A 21,188-nucleotide genomic window follows, 5' to 3' on the forward strand; every position below is an offset into this window, starting at 1 on the left:
AGACTTTTGCATATGGAACATTTACTTCTTTTTTTCTAGTTATAATAAATAAAAATGCCATGGAATTTTACAGACCTATCGAAATATAAAACATTTAAGAGCAATGTTTCTGTAACATAATTTTGGTTAGGACAATCAGTGAATTGTGTTGGTTAAAGAGAATTAAGCTATATAATATTTGATAGTTTTTTAAGGTTTATTATTTCTGTATTTGTTGATTAAAGTCATGCTACATCTTACTGATTTCCAAATTTGTTAATTTACTTATTATTCGGTGGTGCATACATGAAATAATCGCTTACATTTATCAAATTACAGATGAATATACGGTGAGTGTACAATCTATTCTGTTCACATCTATAATTAAGGTGCTTTAAATAACAAACAACACCTTTTGTAAAGACGGTTCACGTAATTATGACTAAAAGATAACGTGATTTTCAAGACAAGAAAGCAAGTTCTCCTATGTCAAAACGGAACAAAAACATTTTGATAAGATCAAAACATGTTTTTCGTTAGATAACAACGTATCAGGTAACATTTCCGATACGCCATCACGGCATCCATTTAGAATGCCAAGACAACTATGAAAAGAAGTCATTATAAGCGTAAAAAGGTCATAATGTCAATTTAAACGAAAAAAGTATGCGTTTGCTAGTAACTCTTGCTTCTGGACAGATATTTTTTTCATCATTAATGTTAAAGCTTTTTGACAATCTTGAAGCCACAAAATTGGCTCAATCTTTTAGTAGTTTTAATGAACAATCGTGCCAGATGAGGCTATTGATTGAAGTTGAAACTCTATGACAACTAATATATGGTCAAGGCCGGTTGTTTAACCTAAGACAGATCAATCTTTACAAACATAATCACCGCCCACAGATTTTGTAATCTACGACTTTTTAAAAAAATGTTTCTTTTTCATCATTTAAAAATACAAATAATATATATAAGACAATGAGTTTTCGATTACTAAAAAAACCAAACCACGCAATATAGGATTTACATTTTCACGAAGACCAGTCCTGTGTATGCTTTTATCTGATGATTTGTAACATGTGTTGTTTATCAAATAAAGACTTTAAACGAAAGCTGATAAAGAATCTATTGCATAAAAGAACGCCTGGCATGAGGCTATTTCTTTATCCCAATGGTATTTCATTACTTGTTAGAATTACAATAGGAGCTAAGCAAAACAATCATTGGGGCATGTAACATATGCGCTCAATTTGAACGCCTCTTGGTGTCAGAATATTGTGTCTTGTCACAGCTTGATAGGGAGCATTGATGCTATTGTTGCGGTGCATTGATTGACGGTTGGAAATTTTCGTCCTTTTAGATAATTACAATTACGGCTTTTATTGTTTGACTTGAAAGAGAATCGTACTTACAGTATCAAAAGGCTGATTCTTGTTTATTTCATTTGCATATACACTGTAGAAAAAATCTAGACAATCCAACAACATAAACAAACAAAATGCTGTTCTTTCTCACTGAAACGTCAGTTTTTTTTGTTTAAGAAATTGAGTGGTTGCTTAATAATGTGATACTCGGGTTATGTGCTCTCGTGAGTGCATGACGAAGTTTTATTATATGATCTTAATATAGTTACATTCTCATTGGTCCAAATAGTAGTCAACACAACTTTTTATAAAATCATATTCACTGGGTGTACTATCATATTCACTGGCTGAATTGGATTTTTTTACAGTCTGAAATTAGATTGAGACTCATATTGAATTATCATACACTGTAGACTTTTGATTACGCGTATTTATTAAAAATAATTTTTGCTTTTTGTTTAAACTTAAATTTCTATATTTTATGAAAAAAAAAAAAACATTTTGAAATTCTTTGTCTTTTTATGTACTTTTTCGTTCTTTTATATGATATATAACTACAATGGCAAAAACACAGATCAAAATTTAATTGTACTCGTCTTCAATATCATTATTGTTTTCAATATAAGCAATATGCCGATTATTTTTAGGAGCGTATGCGCTTGCGTATGGATGTAACAAGAGCGGAAACGTCGTGTTTTGGATAAAATTATAACAATGAAAATAATTTTACAAGTCTTTATTTGATGCAACAAAAATGAATAATCACCATTATATCATCCTAAACGGAGTTTTATTTGTTAAAATTATGAGTACATCACAGAGCTGTATGCATAGTAGAAATTGTCATTCTAATGGAAATTTTAATATTTGGGATGAAATTTGTTTTTTTCATTAAATATACAATTAAGGTCAATAAATATGATCATTTTTAAAAATATTTTATTGTATTAAATAGCGTAATAAAACAGTCTTTTCACTTATTTCTACATTTAAAAAAATTAACGTAATGGAAATAACAAACTTTATGATAATTAAATACATTTTGTTGATAAAATAGTATCCTATAACTTTTTGATAGATCTTTTTTAATCCGTAAAGGTTAAAAAAAAATATTGACGATGAATGGTCTTATATGGTCAAATTTCCTCACTCATTCACTCACTCACTCACTCACTCACTCACTCACTCACTCACTCACTCACTCACTCACTCGCTCACTCACTCACTCACTCAATCAATCAATTAATCAATCAATCAATTAATTAATCAATCAATTGCTGATTCACTAACGTCACTGTATAACATTTTTTAATTAAAGGTATATTGTCTGGTCAGCTTAAGGCGGAAGATTTGGAAAGTTATGGCTGTTCTCAACATGCATTTACTGTATGTCATCCTAATGCAATATGTACTGACATAGACGAAACAAATTTCACTTGTACGTGCAAGGAAGGTTATGAGGGGGATGGTTTGCTAGCTGGTCAAGGATGTGGACGTAAGTTTATTTTCCAATTTCCCTTATCATATATTTATTATACAGAGAGTTTCATCTACCATTAAAGTTAGAAAGTCGCCATGTACGGCCTTTAAAGTGTTAGTCTTCTTGCGAAGGGGGGGGGGGGGGTTCAGGGTTCATGAATTAGAATTGCAGTCACATTTTATCCTTTCGTGATCGTAAGAGGGACTTAATTGATTCGGATTACTTTAGTCTATGCATCACAAAGCTTCAGAAGGTGAGGTGGTTTTGACTCCTGGTGTTGCCTTGATGTATGTAACACCGCAAGACCATATTTCCTGTTTCGGTGCCATACACCCTAATTGTGTTGGTACACCGAAAAGAAAAATATCTTAAGTGCACCCAGATGATCTATGTTAGAATTTCAAATGGCATGTTTTTAGGTATTTGGACCTCAGTGGAGTTCCTTTAATCTATACAAATTGCTTATTAGACATATGTTATACTTTTTTCAGCAAAACTATGTACGCAAGATAGTGATTGCCACACTAATGCATTCTGTAATGATGAAAAGATGTGTGAATGCAACAAAGGTTACGAGGGAGAGCCAAATTTACTCTGCACAGGTAAATAATTTAAAAGAAAGAATATAAATGAGCCGCGTCACGACAAAACCAACATAATGCGTTTGTGACCAGCATGGATCCAGACCAACTTGCGCATCCGCGCAGTCTGATCTGGATCCATGCTGTTAGTTATCAGTTTCTCTACTTGTTAAAAGGTTTTAAAATGTTTCAACTCTTAAATATTACATATTGAGTACTTTTCTATCAAATATATAAATATATCTCAAGGAAAACATTGTTACTTTTCATAAGTTATTTCTAGTTTACAATGTATATCGTGCCCAAAGAAAATTTGTTTTCAATCACTGTCTTAAACACTTATTTTCACAGTGTATTCAAAAGTTCGAATTTTAGATATATGTCATTAAAATTATTATTATTAGATGTTCTTTGGTTTCATCATTAAATGACCGTTCAATTTAATTCAACATTGGTCTACATCTTTTTAAAACGTTTTGTAAGCCGATGTTGAGTTTCCGTGGTAATTAAATTCCAAATAGTTCGTGACGGAAATAAAAATTTACGATAAAAGTAAAGCTCACTTAAAGAAATAAAGACACCCTTTCATTTCATACCAACCAAGTTTGTTTTATACACAGAGTAAAAAATGATAGACCACGAACTTTTTAGTATTCCTCGTATATAACAATTGTATTTATTTCTTCTATACACAGATATCGACGAATGTTTAATGAACTTGTGTCATCAAAATGCAACTTGTAATAACACAGAGGGGTCATTTGTGTGCAGATGCAGGACTGACCTACATTTCTATGGAAACGGGACACACTGTAGTCGTGAGTTACTGCTTTTACTTATTGTCAAAATATGTCAATATTTATATATTTTCAATCTCTTGGTAATCGGCAAAAACGCGGACCTTTTAATTTTGTCCTAAGTTTACACGGGCCTATTTGATTTTATCCTAAATTTACACGGGTCTTTTGATTTTGTTCTAAGTTAACACGGGTCTTTTGACTTTGTCTTAAGTTTACACGGGTCTTTTGATTTTGTTCTCAGTTTACACGGGTCTTTTGATTTTGTTCTAAGTTTACACGGGTCTTTTGATTTTGTTCTAAGTTTACACGGGTCTTTTGATTTTGATTTTTTCCTAAGTTTTCACGGGTCTTTTGATTTTGTCCTAAGTTTTCACGGGTCTTTTGATTTTGTCCTTAGTATATACGTGTCTCTATAAGTTATTGTATTCTATCAGCCGCACTGTATTGCTGAGTTTTATCGAAGAATTAAACCGATTATTCGGACTTTGTCGAAGTGTGAAACCGAATATTCGTATTATAGCAAGTATGTTGAATTTACAAATTTGAAGTATGAAACCGAATAGTCGTAGTCTAGCAAAGTAAGAAACCAATTATGTTAAATCTACCATTTAAGTCGAAGAATGAAACCGGATATTCTTTTTTCCTGGCGAACAGGGCCTTTCAAATAGAAATGCCAATTACTTTTATTCTTATTTATCGATTTATCGTAAAATCCAACGAGAAGAGTATAACCTAATATTTTGTTTTGTTTTTAACAGATTCATGTGAAAACGACAACCATTGCGAGACAAGAACTGAAGTCTGTGATATCCCTACAGGGCTTTGTAAATGTAAACCGGGTTTCATTGATACACCACAGAATTGTCAAAGTAAGTCATATTACTGAAAAAAAAGTTTGATGTTTTATTTTATCTTTTTCTCAAGATGTAGATTCCTCTCTTCGTGAAAGCTGTGATTATAAAAGGCTTGAGTTTTGCTCATTTGCTTGCTTTTCTCTCTTTTATGGCCTGTTGTTATAATTAGCTGATAACTTTAATAGTAAATTGTTAAAGTGTCATGAATTAGTTTGCCTTTCCTAGGATTTTAACTATATACTTAATTGTTATAATATTAGGAAAGCCGCTAAAGTAACTGGTAAACCTTTGTCGCCGTCTGTTTGGTTGTCAGCGATCTAAAACAGGTCATAAACTTCCACGTACAATATACTTAAAACAATATGTTTTTGCTCATCTTTTTTTAATATTTAATTTAAATGAATTTTTGTTCTGTCAAAAAATATTTCTCTGACATGAATTTTTGTCCGGTCGGTTTTGTTTCAAACATTGCTTTAAAATGTTTGTTTTAACAGGGCGATAAAATTTTATTGTTTTCTTTGTAGACATAAATGAATGTGAGGACGGAACACATGATTGTTCTGAATATGCGGAATGCACGGATACTCCTGGAGGATATGTTTGCACGTGTTTCAATGGCTACAAGGGAGACGGCAAATCTTGTGAAAGTAAGCACTATTTGGTATTATTCTGCTCTATATTATGACCTTTTTATTCCCTTAAAGTGAAAATAGATCAAATCGTCTCAAATTTCCACAACTCTGTGTAAAGACAGTTTTCATATATATCGTTTTTCGGCAAGAGTTGAAATGATTTCCGCTACATATTCAAAGATTGTCACGTTTTCGTGCAGCGGAGAATTGTAAATGCTGTTCAGAACAAAAGACCGTTGGGGACATTTTAACTTCATCGATTCCCGATTTCATCTCCGTTCCCATCGGTCTTTCGTTGTTTGGAAATGGAAGTACAAGTCTATTTATGACCAGAATAAAATAAAACAAACAAAACATATTTCGGATTAAGATTGAAATATACATCACTTTCAACTTCAAAAACATCGAGGGTTTACAATAGATGACGTCATATACGAGTAAATGCAGACGACAATTAAAACACTTGTTAAAATACCGATCATGTAGTTAAGAACTGTTTATGAAGACACTTATAAAAAGTTTGAACACATCTAGATACAAAATACCGCGGAATATCTAACAATTCATTATAAACAAAAGTATAAAAAAACAAATGTACTTTTAAAAATCACCGTATTATTAGCCTATTTATCTATTATAGAATTACCAATAAACTGCCACGAAGTTCGTATCATGTTTCCGAAAGCCTCATCTGGCCGGTATACAATAGATCCTGATGGTACGGACGTTCTTGGACCAATCAATGTAAGTTTGTGTTGAATATGTTCCTAAAATAATCTGCATCATTCTAAAAAAATTAGTAGTGTGTAACACTTTCACTGTACGTAAGTAACATCGATTTCCATTCGGAAATCACGGCGTTTTTATTTGCACTTTTGTGACGTCGTTTTTTTATTGGATATTTGTGACGTTTATATAATCCAGTCATGAGCCCGTGCTTATTTGTGAAAATGGGTGCTGTGCTTTCAATTGCCATGATCATAATCAAACAGAGTCTGTTATCTTATTGCTCTAGATTGCCCCTTTTCCCAAAATTTTACTTATTATTTGTGTCCACTCTAAAGTCTAATTTTGAACTTTAAAAATAAAATTGGTTATACCTTATATATTAATTGATTTCAAGATAAAGATTCGCAACGAAAATATACGAGAAAACGTGCTTGAGTAACATTTGTTTTTAGTGTATACCATGCAAATTTACAACATTATCTTGAGCGCTTTTTTCTTGCTTTTAATAGGTGTACTGTGAACTAAGAGTTGACTTTGGGATAACGAAACTGAAAATTTTAAACCCCAACAACTGGATCAAAGGAAACACAAAGGACATTACATACAGATATGAACAAACTCTTGAGGAAATTAAGGCTGTTATAGAATCATCTCAGTATTGTTTCCAGAAACAGAGGTAAGCCGACAAACCTTGATATTACATTAACCCTAAACCTGCCAGAACTGAACGTTCCTAGGCTATGAGCTTTTACAGTCAATATAGACCCAAGCCAGCCGTCGCAAGCGAGTTATCTGGTCTTGCTCAATATAATTGGCAGCTCAAATTTAGTATTATAATATTGAACTCATTTAAACCTCGAATAGATTGTTCCATACTCAAAGCAGGGCAATTCGATCAAGGCCGGAGATTTTATGAACTGGTCCACTTATACGATTGCATAATTGCCAATACGTCTTCGTATTTTGGGCGATATCTATATATATACATATGCCATAAGTTTGACAGTTTCCCTTTTTCTGAAACTTCGGCCGACCAATCCCTGGGCAAGGGCGGGGAGCAGTTGGGACGATCAACTAAGGATTTACCTCTCGTCTGTCCCTTCGCTGCCTGATCAATTCGGGGTTAAAATGCTATGTTTACAATTAACTAGTGTATAAACTCTTAACAATAATCCTCAGAATTATTAAGATTAAATTGCATTATTTTCGGGAGATGTGCCTTTCTTAGAAATCGAAAAACGACATATATACTCGTACATGTTATATGAAAATTGACACAAATTAAAAGACAAACAATTATTGGAAGTTAAATTTAAAATCTAGGCGAATGTCGTTAGAGTGGAAAAAGATTTTTAGATTGTGACTGTCTTTTGACTTGCAAGCCTTTACTCACCAAAAATTCGTTAAAGTGTATAAAGTTATGTAAATATCTGTTACAAATACATATTGTTTGAATTAAAAATAAAATAATTCAAAAATGTTGTGTAAAAGAAATATGGTAGTATCTTGTCTTAACACTTTTAAAATCCAGCATAATATTTTGTTCGAAAACATTTTTTTTTCTATTTACAATATGAGCCGCGCCATGAATAAACCAACATAATGCGTTTGCGATCAGCATGGATCCAGACCAGCCTGCGCATCCTCGCAGTCTGATCAGGATCCATGCTGTTCGCTGTCAGTTTCTCCACTTGTATAGAGTTGGTAAGCGAACAGCATGGATCCTGATCAGACTGCGCGGATGCGCAGGCTGGTCTGGATCCATGCTGGTCGCAAACGCAATACGTTGGTTTTGTCATGACACGGCTCATATCTATTTATATAACCATTCTATGTAATAAATCATTCAAGAGCCGACCATTACATTATGTAAGCAATATAAATTCACTGTTGAATATTTTCATAAAAGCATTTCATAAGATATAGCTTTATACTTTTAACTGTGTGGCGTATAACTTAACCAGCTAAATATAGCTAGTTTCCATTTAGTTCCGGAAAATGTTATTCTAATTTTATGAAGTATCCATGTGTGATAAATGATAGATAGACTTTTTACTCTAACAACCTCCAGATATAATTGTTGGAATATGATATCAAGGTGATTATACAGTTCTTTTTAATGTTTATTTTAAACATTTGCCAGTTAAAGATGGAAACACGTCAAGTATTTAATATTCAAATTTATAAGTCATTATTTTGGTATAAATTAAGCAATATATATAATCCCTGAAAAACGTGTGTTAAAGTTTGTGCTAAAACAGTCTGTCTTCCTCTTCGGCAATTCGCCCGTATTTGGAATGACAGATTAATTATTTTATTGTCATTTTTCATATACACCCCTTAATTATATAAGGGGTTTTATGAAATGGCTTTTTTTATCCTCTTAAACCAAAGGGGACAATTGTGATGCGTACATATGGTCGTGCGGTCACTTGCTTTACATTGCCCTTGATGCGTGTATGAGGTCGCACGGTCAAATATTGTAACTTTACTCAGTGCATGTACATTACTCACTTAAGCCCATCTTGAACAATATTCCCAGAACACTTCTCACACCATGAACATTACTCACTGAGCACTTCTCACACCATGAGCAGTACTCATTAAGCACTTTTCACACCCTGAACATTACTCACTAGCACTACTCACACCCTGAACATTACTCACTGAGCTCTACTCACACCCTGAACATTACTCCATGAACACCACTCACACCAGAATATTACTCACTGAACACTACTCACACCATGAACATTACTCACTGAACACTTCTCACACCCTGAACATTACTCACTGAACACCACTCACACCATGAACATTACTCCCTGAACACTTCTCACACCCTGAACATTACTCACTGAACACCATGAACATTACTCCCTGAACACTTCTCACACCCTGAACATTACTCACTGAGCGCTACTCACACTCTGAGCATTACTCACTACTCACATCATGAACATTACTCACTGAACATTACTCACATAGCACTTCTCATACCATGAACATTACACTTCTCATACCATGAAAATTACTCACTGAACACTTATCACACCCTGAACATTACTCACTGAGCACTTTAATTCTTACTTCGTGAACATCTCTCACTTTATGCATAAATACCTGACCTGTTATTCTTACTATTACAATGGGAATTTTACGATAACATTTTGTTAAAAAAAGAGCACAGTCATGTCAATGTTTGATGTTAAATCTATTGTTATTTGAATAAAAGATCAGAGTATGGATATATATATCAATTGTGTTAATCGTGTAATGACACTAAGTGTTGTACATGTAATTATCATATAGAAGTATGATTTTAATTTGTTGAAGGATAAAAGGAAAAACTTACTATGCTATATTGTATAAAATTTTAAATATGCAACGTTATTGACGTGTCAGCCTAAAAAATTGTTTTTTGTTTTTTTTGTTGTTTTTTTGTTGTTGTTTTTTTTTATCTTTAAGTATTATTGTCATTTATTTTACAGTAACAAATGCTACAAAGGCGCACCGTTTATGGACGCCTTCAATGATTGGTGGGAAGATGGGAACGGGGATATTCAGTACAACTGGGGTGGTTCAACCGAAACTAACAACGTAAGAAATTCTGTTTGTTTCTTGTATTTATTGAACATATCTTATTTTGAAGAAATAATGTATTACCCTTTTTCATTTGATATTGTTTCAGAGATGTCACATTTCCAAGAGTGATATATTCCAATATTAACTGAATAGTCAAACAAATGCGTATATGTATCATTACATGAAAATGTAGAATCAGATACCGATTGACTTTGACTATTTTATGCTGTGATTTTTTAATTTCACATTGACACTGTTTACTTGTGTTAACGTGTTAAGGTAGAAGATGTCAGATGCCTTTAGTACATTTTACCTATGAGCCGTCATGACAAAACCAACATAGTGGGTATGCGACCAACATAGATCCAGACCAGCCTGTGCATCCGTGCAGTCTGATCAGGATCCATGCTGTTCGCCATCAGTTGATTACTTGTTATAGGGTCTGTAAGCGAACAGCATGGATCCTGATCAGACTGCGCGGATGCGCAGGCTGGTCTGGATCCATGCTGGTCGCAAACACACTTTGTTGGTTTTGTCGTGACGCGGCTCATATATTCTATCTTCAGTGTCTATGCGGACAGTTTGATGTATGTGATACAGCGAGTTCTAACTGTAACTGTGACGGCACCACTTTAACAAAACAGGATGAGGGAAAAGTAACTAATAAAACATTACTGCCTATACAGCACGTGCACTCAGAACCCGGAGTAGGTCGAAGTCTTGTAAAACTAGGAGATATTTTTTGCGCCAACAGAACATTTGGTATGTACAATTATTTTACATACATCATCCCCGTATATGAATAAAAAATAAAGTATATAAATAAAAAATAAACAATAAGTAAATATAGATTTAATCATGTTATGAAAATAAATTTAAGTTATAAGCGACGGATGATCATACGTATACGCCCTCCGACCAATATCTCTTCAACGGCGGCAGCAAATTTTACCCAGGAGACTAGTCAAGCTGGGATATTCCGTCTGATCATGGTCTATACTGTCCGCTACTCGGCCAATACTGATGTTTTGACATTTTTTTTATTTTTTCCTCTTAAAATGATCAATGTTGTTTTTCCAAATTGAAAGATGAACGAGTTTGTTTAAGATATTTAATGCAATAAGGGTCAACAAGAAAGACCTTTCATTCCTTCTATTCTTCCCTAAATAGTTATAAACTAACGCGCGCATGTGTACTCTTGTTTTAGTGTTATTTTTTAATTTGACATTTTTGTATATATCCATGGGGAGAAAATACTTTTACAATTAAAACCACTCACGCATTTTCAGTTGAATTGGAATATTTCGATAGACTATATATGATATAAGTCTCTGAAATATGGGGAAACTTATGTAACAAATGAGCCGCGTCACGACAAAACCAACATAATGGGTTTGCGACCAGCATGGATTCAGACAAGCCTGCGCATCCGCGCAGTCTGATCAGGATCCATGTTGTTCGCTTACAAACCCTATAGCAAGTAGAGAAACTGATAGCGAACAGCATGGATCCTGATCAGACTGCGCGGATGCGCAGGCTGGTCTGGATCCATGCTGGTCGCAAACCATTATGTTGGTTTTGTCGTGACACGCATTATCATTGTCCCATTATAGTTACATCATTGGAAAATAAAGAAATTCTAATGCTATAGTAAAACTTTTACCGTAAGTATCTGTCAATTAACTCACAAGATCACTTAAAAAAGCATTGACAAAATCACAGATAAGACAAGTGTAGGCGTGTGAAAATAAAATACAAAATTGATATACACACTAATTCTCGTTCTTTTGAATTCGTTTAGATATTCCACTGGATTGTAATGATGCCAAATGGAACTACAGAATCAATAAAGATGGGGTTGTTCTCGTTGATTTTGATGGGCCAGATGGTGGACTTGAACCGTATCCCGTTTTATGTGACATGGAAACGTACAAACACGTGGGCGTGACAGTGATAAAAGTTAAAGGGTAAATCAAACCGAGTCTGCAATTTCCACGTATTTGTGCTGATTTTAATGCTTCTGATTGATCACTTTATCTACATTTTATTGTAGATATGCCTAGAGTGACTTGACAGTATCATTTTTGTAGCATTCTTAACCAAACTGTTTTAACAAAGTTACATGTATGGGAATGTAGACTTGATAGGGTTATGTAAAATGTATAAACATAATCTGTTTATATTTTTACAACAAATTTCGTGACAGGGTAATGTGCAAAATGGTTTAACAAGTACAACCTGATGAATTAAATGCTTAAAGAAAACAACTGAATCAGGGATTTAAAAAAAGTAAACAAAGTGACCATATTGATATTTCAGGCCGGTCAAACTTATTTCAGGCCAAACAAACTTATACCTCAGGTCGGCCATATAAAAGCATGACAGGTTGACCATACTTCTTTTTTTCTAATCGTTCATAATTTTATTTTAGGTCAAGCTCGTTCAGTGGGCAGGGGACACACCAGTTGAAATATACTTCTAGCGATGAACATATTATGGCTTTGATCGAAAATTCGAAATTTTGCTCCCAGGACAGCCAGTATGACTGCAAGGTATTAAAAGTTTGTAAAGCACAAAATCTTTTAACAAAATTACGAGATTTAGCGCAAGTGATATTAGTAAAAGGATGCTGTTAAAAATAAATGTTTGTTTTCAGTCGGAATTATTTATATCATTCATGAATATTTTGAAGCTTGCAGATTTATAGGAATATTAAACATTTCATCATTTTCCTGTTTTAATGTTGAGCTGAATGTTTACTGCTTAAGCCGGTGCTAAGGTGGGGGTAACTTAATTGCACTTATCACATCCGTCAACGAACAGACTAAGTCAAACTGATCCTGCAACAATTGCAATTGGGCAAATTTGGGGGCATTCTTTAAGGTGTTCAGTTTTTCTATTGTATACACCATATATGTTGACATATCATCAAAGAATTTGTCATTAATATGAAAGGCAAGAGGTTCATCGTTTTATTCTGAATTATTTAATTTTGAGATGTATGTATACTGACGGATTGAACCCACTTAGTCTTATGATGTATGGGTCAGTTTTTTCGTATGTAGGTATCCGTATGTAAGGTACATGTAAGATACTGTAAAGCACAGTTGCTAGTGTTTGTCATGTGTAACCAATGCGATAGCGGCATAGATAGTGCCGCGTGATCCACACAATCAATCAACATTCCTTGACAATAAATGGGGCGTCCGGGGCCGAGTGGTTAAGGTTGTTGACTTCAAACCACTTGACCCTCACCGCTGTGGGTTCGAATCCAGACAGGGACTTTGGATTTATTTTTTTATGTGAGGAAACTATCCAGCTAGCTTACGGAACGTCGGTGGGTTTACTCAGGTGCCTGTTCGTGCCTGACATAATTTACGGAAGGGCACCTGAGGTCTTCCTACACCAGTAAAGCTGGAACGTCGCCATATGACCTATATGTGTCGGTTAGACGTAAAACCCAATCAAAACAAAAATTTGTCAATCAAAATAATCAGATGATGCAATCAGTCAAGTCCTAGCATAACACCAAAAGCATGTTTTTGGTGACAGATGTTTTCATATTGAGTTGTTTCTTGGAAATGAAGCCACATTTTCTAAATTTATCTTTATTGGAGCACAGCTGATGCATATTTCTACCTACGCAATTTTTTCAAAGTCCTCGTCATCGTATTTTTATGTTCACCATAGTATTTCCTTTTCCTATGTAATGCATTTATGTAGAGTAGGATGGGTAGGGTAAGAGTATGTAGGTGAGAGGAGTATAGTAATATCGGAAAATAACAAGTGGAGTGGAGTGGGAGTGGAGTAGAGTGAAGTGGAGTTGGATGGAGTAGAGTAGAGTGAAAACAGAGTAAAGTGGGAGTAGAGTGAAATGGAGTGAAGTGGGTGTAGAGTGAAGTGAAGTGGAGTGAGGTGGGAGAAGGAAAGGGAGTGGGGTAGAGTAGAGGTAGCGCAGTGAAGAGTACAGTAGATCAATTGAAAATCAGTTTTAAATAAAAAAAATATATATCATTTGATTGTATAACATTTTTATTGGCTACACATAATGTTTTTTTACAAGGCTTTCTTTGTTTCCTTTATAATGTCTTTCATATAAATATGAAATTGTCTAGAAGATTTGCTAATTCTAAAATTATGTTTTTCATACAGAATTCTCAATTCCTGTTCCGTGACGGTGAATGGAAAGGTTACGTAACTGATTTACGTGATCAAAGGCTGGAACATGGTCCAGGCGGTATGGGCATTTCAGGATCATGTGGCTGTGGTGTTTTAAGTGTATGTGCCAACGGTAAGTCTATATCAATATCCACTGTAGTATTACTTTTAGAAAGGGGCTGTGCCTAGTTGAAAAGGTTTTAAATAGGAAAATGATATGTTATAGAATAATGTACCCAAAGCTAAGTTTATAGGAAAATTAACAATAATGCACAGGATTATACTCTGATTCAAACAAAGACGTACATATATACTTTCTATATTTGGGGCGTCCGTGGCCTTGTGGTAAGGTTCTTGACTTCATACCACATGTCCCTGTCCGCTGTGGTCTTGAATCCCCGCAATGGCATGAATTGACCCGTGCGTGCCTGAAATATTGCACGCAGGGACATTTGAGGTTTTCCTCTATCAGTAAAGCTGAAAGGTCGCAATATGCCCTTCACAGTGTTGATGCCACGTAAAAACAAACCCTCAAAAAATCTTTCTATATTTCTATCTAGAAGCCGACAAGTGCAACTGTGATTTAAAAGATGGACAGAACAGAACAGATCGCGGGAAAGAAACCAACAAAGATTTCCTCCCATTTGCCAAAGTAACACTGAATGACGTAGGCGCTGGTAGCACCGGAAAGTTTAGCGTAGGCGCCTTGATGTGCAGTCAAAGAGAGTTCGGTAAGAAAATCCTTTCACCGACTTTTCCTTAACCCTTAACCTACCATATTTCTATAATGTCCAGCTTTGAATTTGGAACAATCCATAACAAGTTCAAGGGATTTCAATATTAAAATACAAAAATTGAGCTGCCAACAGTATAGAGCATGGTCAGACTTCATCAATGACCAGGCTGACCTAGCTTTATACTGGTGGCAAAATTTAATGTTTATCACTTTTGGTTCCAGCAGGTCAAGGGTTAAATATCATGAATAATTTCAAAGGTCAGATCATGTATCATAGCCTTATTAAGGAGCTGATTTTCATCACATTAGTCAGGGTGGTAGATATTTCCATTTTCGATTTCAAAGATTTATGATTATCATTCAATACACAATACGTGTATAAATATAATGTATATTACAACTTGTTAGATCAAAAGAGACTTAAAGTTCCTTGATATTTTGAACAGGCGGCGGTTTGATAACTGGAAAACATCGTCTGTTATTGAAAGACCCATTATGTCATAAAAATGCTTTTATTCTTATTTTTCAAAGATTTTTTTTTTATTTTTGGTGTCTTGATATAGTTCCAAAAGCTTCTCGATGGACAAATACCTGATCTTTCTTTTGATTCTATTGCTTTTTTGGCAATATTTTTTTTTGTATGATAGTTAAAATACTATTTTAATTGCAATTACCACAACCTGAAAGCAAACGGAGTCTGCAACATTTAAATTTCGCTGTTTTGGTCGTTCTTTAAAGTTTCCATTTTTCTTAGTGGGGGAATTATGTAAAAATTTGATATTTTTTCATACTTTCTGGTTTACAAAAGGTGATAGAAATTACAAAAGGTGATAGAAAAATAGGCCTAACTGTCAGTGGTTATGCTTAAATAAATATGCTTATGTAAATTTATAACTTACATTGTTATGAACGTTTAAGTCCATTTATAAATAACTAATTTTTATAACAACAGGAATTCCAGGCACGTGTCAAAATCTTGTAGAGGACGATGAAACAGCGGTGTCCGATGTTTACTTGATTGATCCAGATGGTGCCATTAACTACGACAACCCAAAAGGTAAGTTAATAGTCTAACTTATTGTATGAGTTGCTATTTTATGTATTGGCAATATCTTCCCTCTACTCTGACCCAGAACAAAAACAAATTTCACAAAATCTAGCATTGGATGTCGGAATATTTTGACTGCAAGAAATGTACGTTATTCTGGCCTCAAAGTTCACATAGAGGTTTGTTGTGTTTTTTTAAAGTTAATTTGCTTAGTTTAAAAGTCACATGATAGGCTTTTAAAACTACAATGTAATCTCAATAATTTCTGACAATTTGAACGAAACTGTTTCAAAATAAATATATCTAAAACCAAGATTCAAACAAGTGTGCTTTTTATGATTATTTCACACCATATGTTATAAGGCCCACATCTTATTTAAAACGACTTTTTATAGGTATAATGTCAAGTTTATAAACATGTAAATTAAATCAGTGTTAACAAGTGGGGTTCAGATTCAATGTAGATCTATTAAATAAAAATAATATCTTTGATAAAAGCAGGCTTTGTTAATTTAGTTTTTCGTGCCCTTTCACGCTGATTGTAAAACGTGACCGATTACTAGTAGTCAAACTCACCATGCTTCGGTGTGGATAGCAAAGCAAAGGGTACCATTGCATAGGAGATTGTTCTATACCATTTCATAGGAGTTTGTTCTAGCAAAGCAAAGAGTACCATTGTTATGAGTTTGTTCTAGCAAAGCAAAGGGTACCATTGCGTAGGAGTTTGTTCTAGCAAAACAAAGGGTATCATCGCGTAGGAGTTTGTTCTAAAGTATTTCGTACAAAGCAAAGGTTAACATTTTGCGTAGGTGTTTTTATACCATTGCGTAGGAGTTTGTTCTAGCAAAACAAAGGGTACCATCGCGTAGGAGTTTGTTCTAGCAAAGCAAAGGGTACCATTGTGTAGGAGTTTGTTCTAGCAAAACAAAGGGTACCATCGCGTAGGAGTTTGTTCTAGCAAAGCAAATGGTACCATTGCGTTGGAGTTTGTCCTAGCAAAGCAAAGGGTACCATTGCGTAGGAGTTTGTTCATGCAAAGCAAAGGGTACCATCGCGTAGGAGTTAATTGTTCTGGCAAAGCAAAGTGGAGCCACTAGGGGACTGCCACTGCGTAGGAGTTTGGTAAAGAGTCAGGTTCATGATCTGATTACTAAATTGATTTTTTGAACATTTGCACAGATAATCAACCACCTTTCCCAGTATACTGCGAGGTTAAAGAGGGGCCACGGTACGGTGTTACAATTGTATACCACTCAGAAAGGACCGAGGTAACTATATTTTTTCTGATTTTACACTACAATAGGGCTATCACATTAATTTGAAAATATAGATTTGAAATCTGTTTTACAAACATACATTTTCTTGCGAAACGGAAAAATGCAGTTTGTCTCTTTATGAAAAAAGTGGCTCTGTTAAATGTGTCAGATCTTGGACAAACGATAACATCATTTTATGTCCAAGGTCAGGTAGCAATGGCATATATCACTTTCAATGTTGTTGTAGAGCGCAGTGTGGTAGATTCACTTGGGCTCCGATAAAGGTCACTGATTTTAATCGTTTTGAAAGACACTGCTAATTTCATTTTGAGAAAAATTTAATTACTTTGCTATTGTAAAGGTAAATGGTACATGCAAGCAATGTATACTATTTTCAGTGTTGGCATAAAACTTTATTTTTAGTTCGCAATTTCTGGAAGACTTGAACTTTTCTACCTTTGGGCTAACAGCATACAACTTAAGGCTTTAACAGACCGGTCAACAACATGTGTTCAACGAGTCGAGTACAGCTGCAAAAGCGCACCAATTCACAGTAAGTTTTTTACAAATATTCATTATTGCCGATGAAAGACATGCACAAATAACATTGTGGTCTAATGATTTGTAAATGAACATTTAATGTAACCATGGACACAGAAATAAGTAATACATTACTTTACGCCCACTATGGAGATTTATTTTTCAGGAAACGGCCAACAGATGTAAACTATAGGGGCCTATAAATGCATTAGCAAGAGTTATTGCCCTTTTATAATTGAGAAAGATTGGTGATTCTACTCTGGTTCCCACTCATGCCTGATGTAATGCACCATAGGTCACCTGATTTCTTCCACCACTAGTATGACTTTTTCAAGTTTTACTGTGTGAGTTGTGACTGACATTGATTAAACGCACACATTCCTTTCACATTTTATGTAGTTTACTTCAGTTCAACTTTATGTGGCTTTGTTCGCTCAAAGCTTTTATGATATGAAATGTGTTATTAATTTGTTGTTGGTATTTTGACAGATCCTGATAATGGTGAAGCATTATTGGAGTTTTATTCACAATCAAATGATGCTCTAGCCTATCTCCAGGGTGAGGTTGAACAAAACCCTTCATGTGCATGTGGTCTTGATGTGCCTAACTCATGTGCTGATGACAGTTTTAACTGTAACTGTGATATTGCGGACAATACAAACAGGTATTATATACTCCTTTGTTTTTCACTTCTATGTTTTTCAATTTTTCAAAGCTGGAGTGGGTTTTTTGTGTCTGCGTCCAGATGGTGTTTTAAAATTACACTGAAGACTCACAACAAATAGGCAATGCATTGACTAAGTAGATACAAAATTAAAGATTTTAGTTGAATAATCAAGAATTTTGGTTTAAACACTAAATATCATAAATAGACTTTGTGACTCAAAATAATTGTACTGGATGAAAAGCGAATTTAAGCAATTTGTTTTATTATTCTGAGAAAAACAGATGTAATTAGAAAATTAAACATACAATAGTTTTAGCAGACGACAATTTTCCCAGCATGCAAGAGCTTTACATATGTGTATAACAGCTTAAGTACATATGAGCCATGTCACGACAAAACCAACATAGTTGGTTTGCGACCAGCATGGATCCAGACCAGCCTGCACATCCGTGCAGTCTGATCAGGTTCCATGCTGTTCACTTACCAACTCTATTACAAGTAGAGAAACTGATAGCGAACAGCATGGATCCTGATCAGACTCCACGGATGTGCAGGCTGGTCTGGATCCATGCTGGTCGCAAACCCATTATGTTGGTTTTGTCATGACGTGGCTCATATATCTATATCATAAGTTTCATTTACACATATAGGACGGATAACTGGATGTTTAAAAACAAAGACCACTTGCCGGTTGCTGTAACTGATTATAACAACCAAGGAAATGGAGAGGGAAATCTATTAGTAGGACCATTGGAATGTAGAGGTTTGTTTTAATAATTTAACTTACTATATATAAAAGATAGTTCCAGTTTTTATGCTATTACCAATTTTATTTTGAGTCTACAAATATTTGTATTTCTGTCTGATCCACAACAAAATGTTGTAGCTTGGCTGTTTTGGAACTATATGTGTGTTTCTTTTTTTTTCTTTCTTTTTTTTATCAAGATGAAATAAATAGTGTATTCACTATTCAGGAGGAAAGGCCTTTAATTATGGACGAAAATGAGAGAGCACTAATTGATTAAGGCCTGGGCCTAATTTTGTGAACTTCAATCAAGTTCCAAATGCTGATCCAAAAATCAACAGTTTAAACAAGTGATTTACTAGACAACTTTTAACATACATGTATATCGCCAGTAGGTAACAATTCTTATTAGAAATATAATATCTCTATTTGACAATGTCTTGAATTGAAAGAATAAATATAAACTGATTGTTTTGCAGAACTGAATCCGTCTTGTGCTGATCTGGTGACACATAAAAGTAATTACAAACTGGTTCATGAACAAAAGATGCAAGATGGAGAATATGTGATAGAGCCTTTACCTAACAAGCCATTTACTGTAATATGTACAGGGACACTAACAACTGTTCCAACAGATATAGGTAGGTCATATCCATACTGTTATGGTATCAAGAAAGATAACTCTTTAAGTTATATTTCAAACTGGTAATTGTGTTACTTCCCTTTACTCACTAACAACCAGCCTTACAGATATAGGTAGGTCACTGTCATGGTATCAAGAAAAGATAACTCTTAAAGTAATATTTCAAACTGGCAATTGTGTTACTTCCCTTTACTTATTATATATTTATTATCTAAATTGCTATGTGGTACATTATACATGTGGCCCTATCTGATAACAGCATTCTCACCTGAGATCAGTGTTCATTACAATTAACATATGTTAACATATTCAAAAATAAATAAAAAAAGCTAGAATCTTGTTATATTATCCCTACAACATAACAAAACATCTTATAATCTTACAACACAAATTATGAAAGGAAAAAAAATATGTTTCTGTCTATTCTTGATACATTATGAAAACATTTCTTTATCAAAATTTTTCACAAGATAATGGTCTACCTTTTTAATGCTATCTTCTGAAACAATTTTTTATTCTATACTATTATGCACTTAATTAGTATCTTCAAATCTTGTTACACAATTTATACAAAGAAAATTACATGTTTTATTGAAATAAACTACATCTGACATTGTTTATAACTTTATTATAAAATCTATATTCTATCTTTAGATGATGGTGATCCGACAGGAGGCAAGCCAGATGAAGGAGTCAGTAAATGTTATAATGTTCAATATAAATCTGCTGATAGAGTATCTGAAGTAACCACAGAACAAGTCCAGGTAACCTGAAACAAACTTTCTTGTTTTCCAAAAAAGCATATCTGCAGTGCCTTGTTTGTTAACACATTATTTACCTTTTACCATGGAATTGTAAAACAAAAATTGAAATCTTTCAAACCATTCATGACTTTAAGTGAAAATCTTTAAAATCATTATGATTTTTAGAGAAATCTTTAAAATCAGTATGATTTTTAGTGAAAAATTTTCACTTGCATTCATGATTCTTTGTGAAAATCTTTTAAACCATGCATTCATCAATTTAGTGAAAGTCTTTAAAACCATTCATGAATTTTAGTGAAAATTTTTTAAGGCCATTCATGATTTTTAGTGAAAATCTTTAAAACCATTCCTGATTTTAAGTGAAAATCTTTAAAAACATTCATACTTTTAAGTGAAAATCTTTAAAAACATTTATGACTTTAAGTGAAATTTTTAAAAACATTCAAGATTTTAAGTGAAAATCTTTAAAAACATTCATGATTTTAAGTGAAAATCTTTAAAAACATTCATGATTTTAAGTGAAAATCTTTAAAAACATTAATGATTTTATGTGAAAATCTTTAAAAACATTCATAATTTTTAGTAAAAATCTTTCAAACCACTCATCATTTTTTGTGAAAATCATTA

At 33.8% G+C, this 21,188-nt stretch overlaps 1 protein-coding gene across 1 annotated transcript in view; it reads left to right on the forward strand.

Moving 5' to 3' along the window:
• The window catches only part of LOC132718978 (uncharacterized), a 70,215-nt gene that overhangs the window by 7,338 nt on the left and 41,689 nt on the right, over positions 1-21,188 (forward strand). Inside the window, exons 3-22 of the mRNA XM_060702704.1 lie at positions 2,662-2,838; positions 3,315-3,425; positions 4,100-4,222; positions 4,963-5,073; positions 5,583-5,705; positions 6,331-6,434; positions 6,929-7,095; positions 9,911-10,019; positions 10,571-10,766; positions 11,806-11,971; positions 12,436-12,556; positions 14,157-14,295; positions 14,723-14,893; positions 15,851-15,955; positions 17,126-17,214; positions 17,626-17,755; positions 18,232-18,406; positions 19,060-19,172; positions 19,634-19,795; positions 20,452-20,561. Coding sequence (XP_060558687.1) covers positions 2,662-2,838; positions 3,315-3,425; positions 4,100-4,222; positions 4,963-5,073; positions 5,583-5,705; positions 6,331-6,434; positions 6,929-7,095; positions 9,911-10,019; positions 10,571-10,766; positions 11,806-11,971; positions 12,436-12,556; positions 14,157-14,295; positions 14,723-14,893; positions 15,851-15,955; positions 17,126-17,214; positions 17,626-17,755; positions 18,232-18,406; positions 19,060-19,172; positions 19,634-19,795; positions 20,452-20,561 — 2,702 coding nt within the window. The remainder of the gene's footprint in view (positions 1-2,661; positions 2,839-3,314; positions 3,426-4,099; positions 4,223-4,962; positions 5,074-5,582; positions 5,706-6,330; positions 6,435-6,928; positions 7,096-9,910; positions 10,020-10,570; positions 10,767-11,805; positions 11,972-12,435; positions 12,557-14,156; positions 14,296-14,722; positions 14,894-15,850; positions 15,956-17,125; positions 17,215-17,625; positions 17,756-18,231; positions 18,407-19,059; positions 19,173-19,633; positions 19,796-20,451; positions 20,562-21,188) is intronic.

The sequence above is a fragment of the Ruditapes philippinarum genome, unplaced genomic scaffold (genome assembly GCF_026571515.1).
Source record: "Ruditapes philippinarum isolate M1 unplaced genomic scaffold, ASM2657151v2 ctg1578_1_1_1_1, whole genome shotgun sequence".
NCBI classification, from domain to species: domain Eukaryota; kingdom Metazoa; phylum Mollusca; class Bivalvia; order Venerida; family Veneridae; genus Ruditapes; species Ruditapes philippinarum.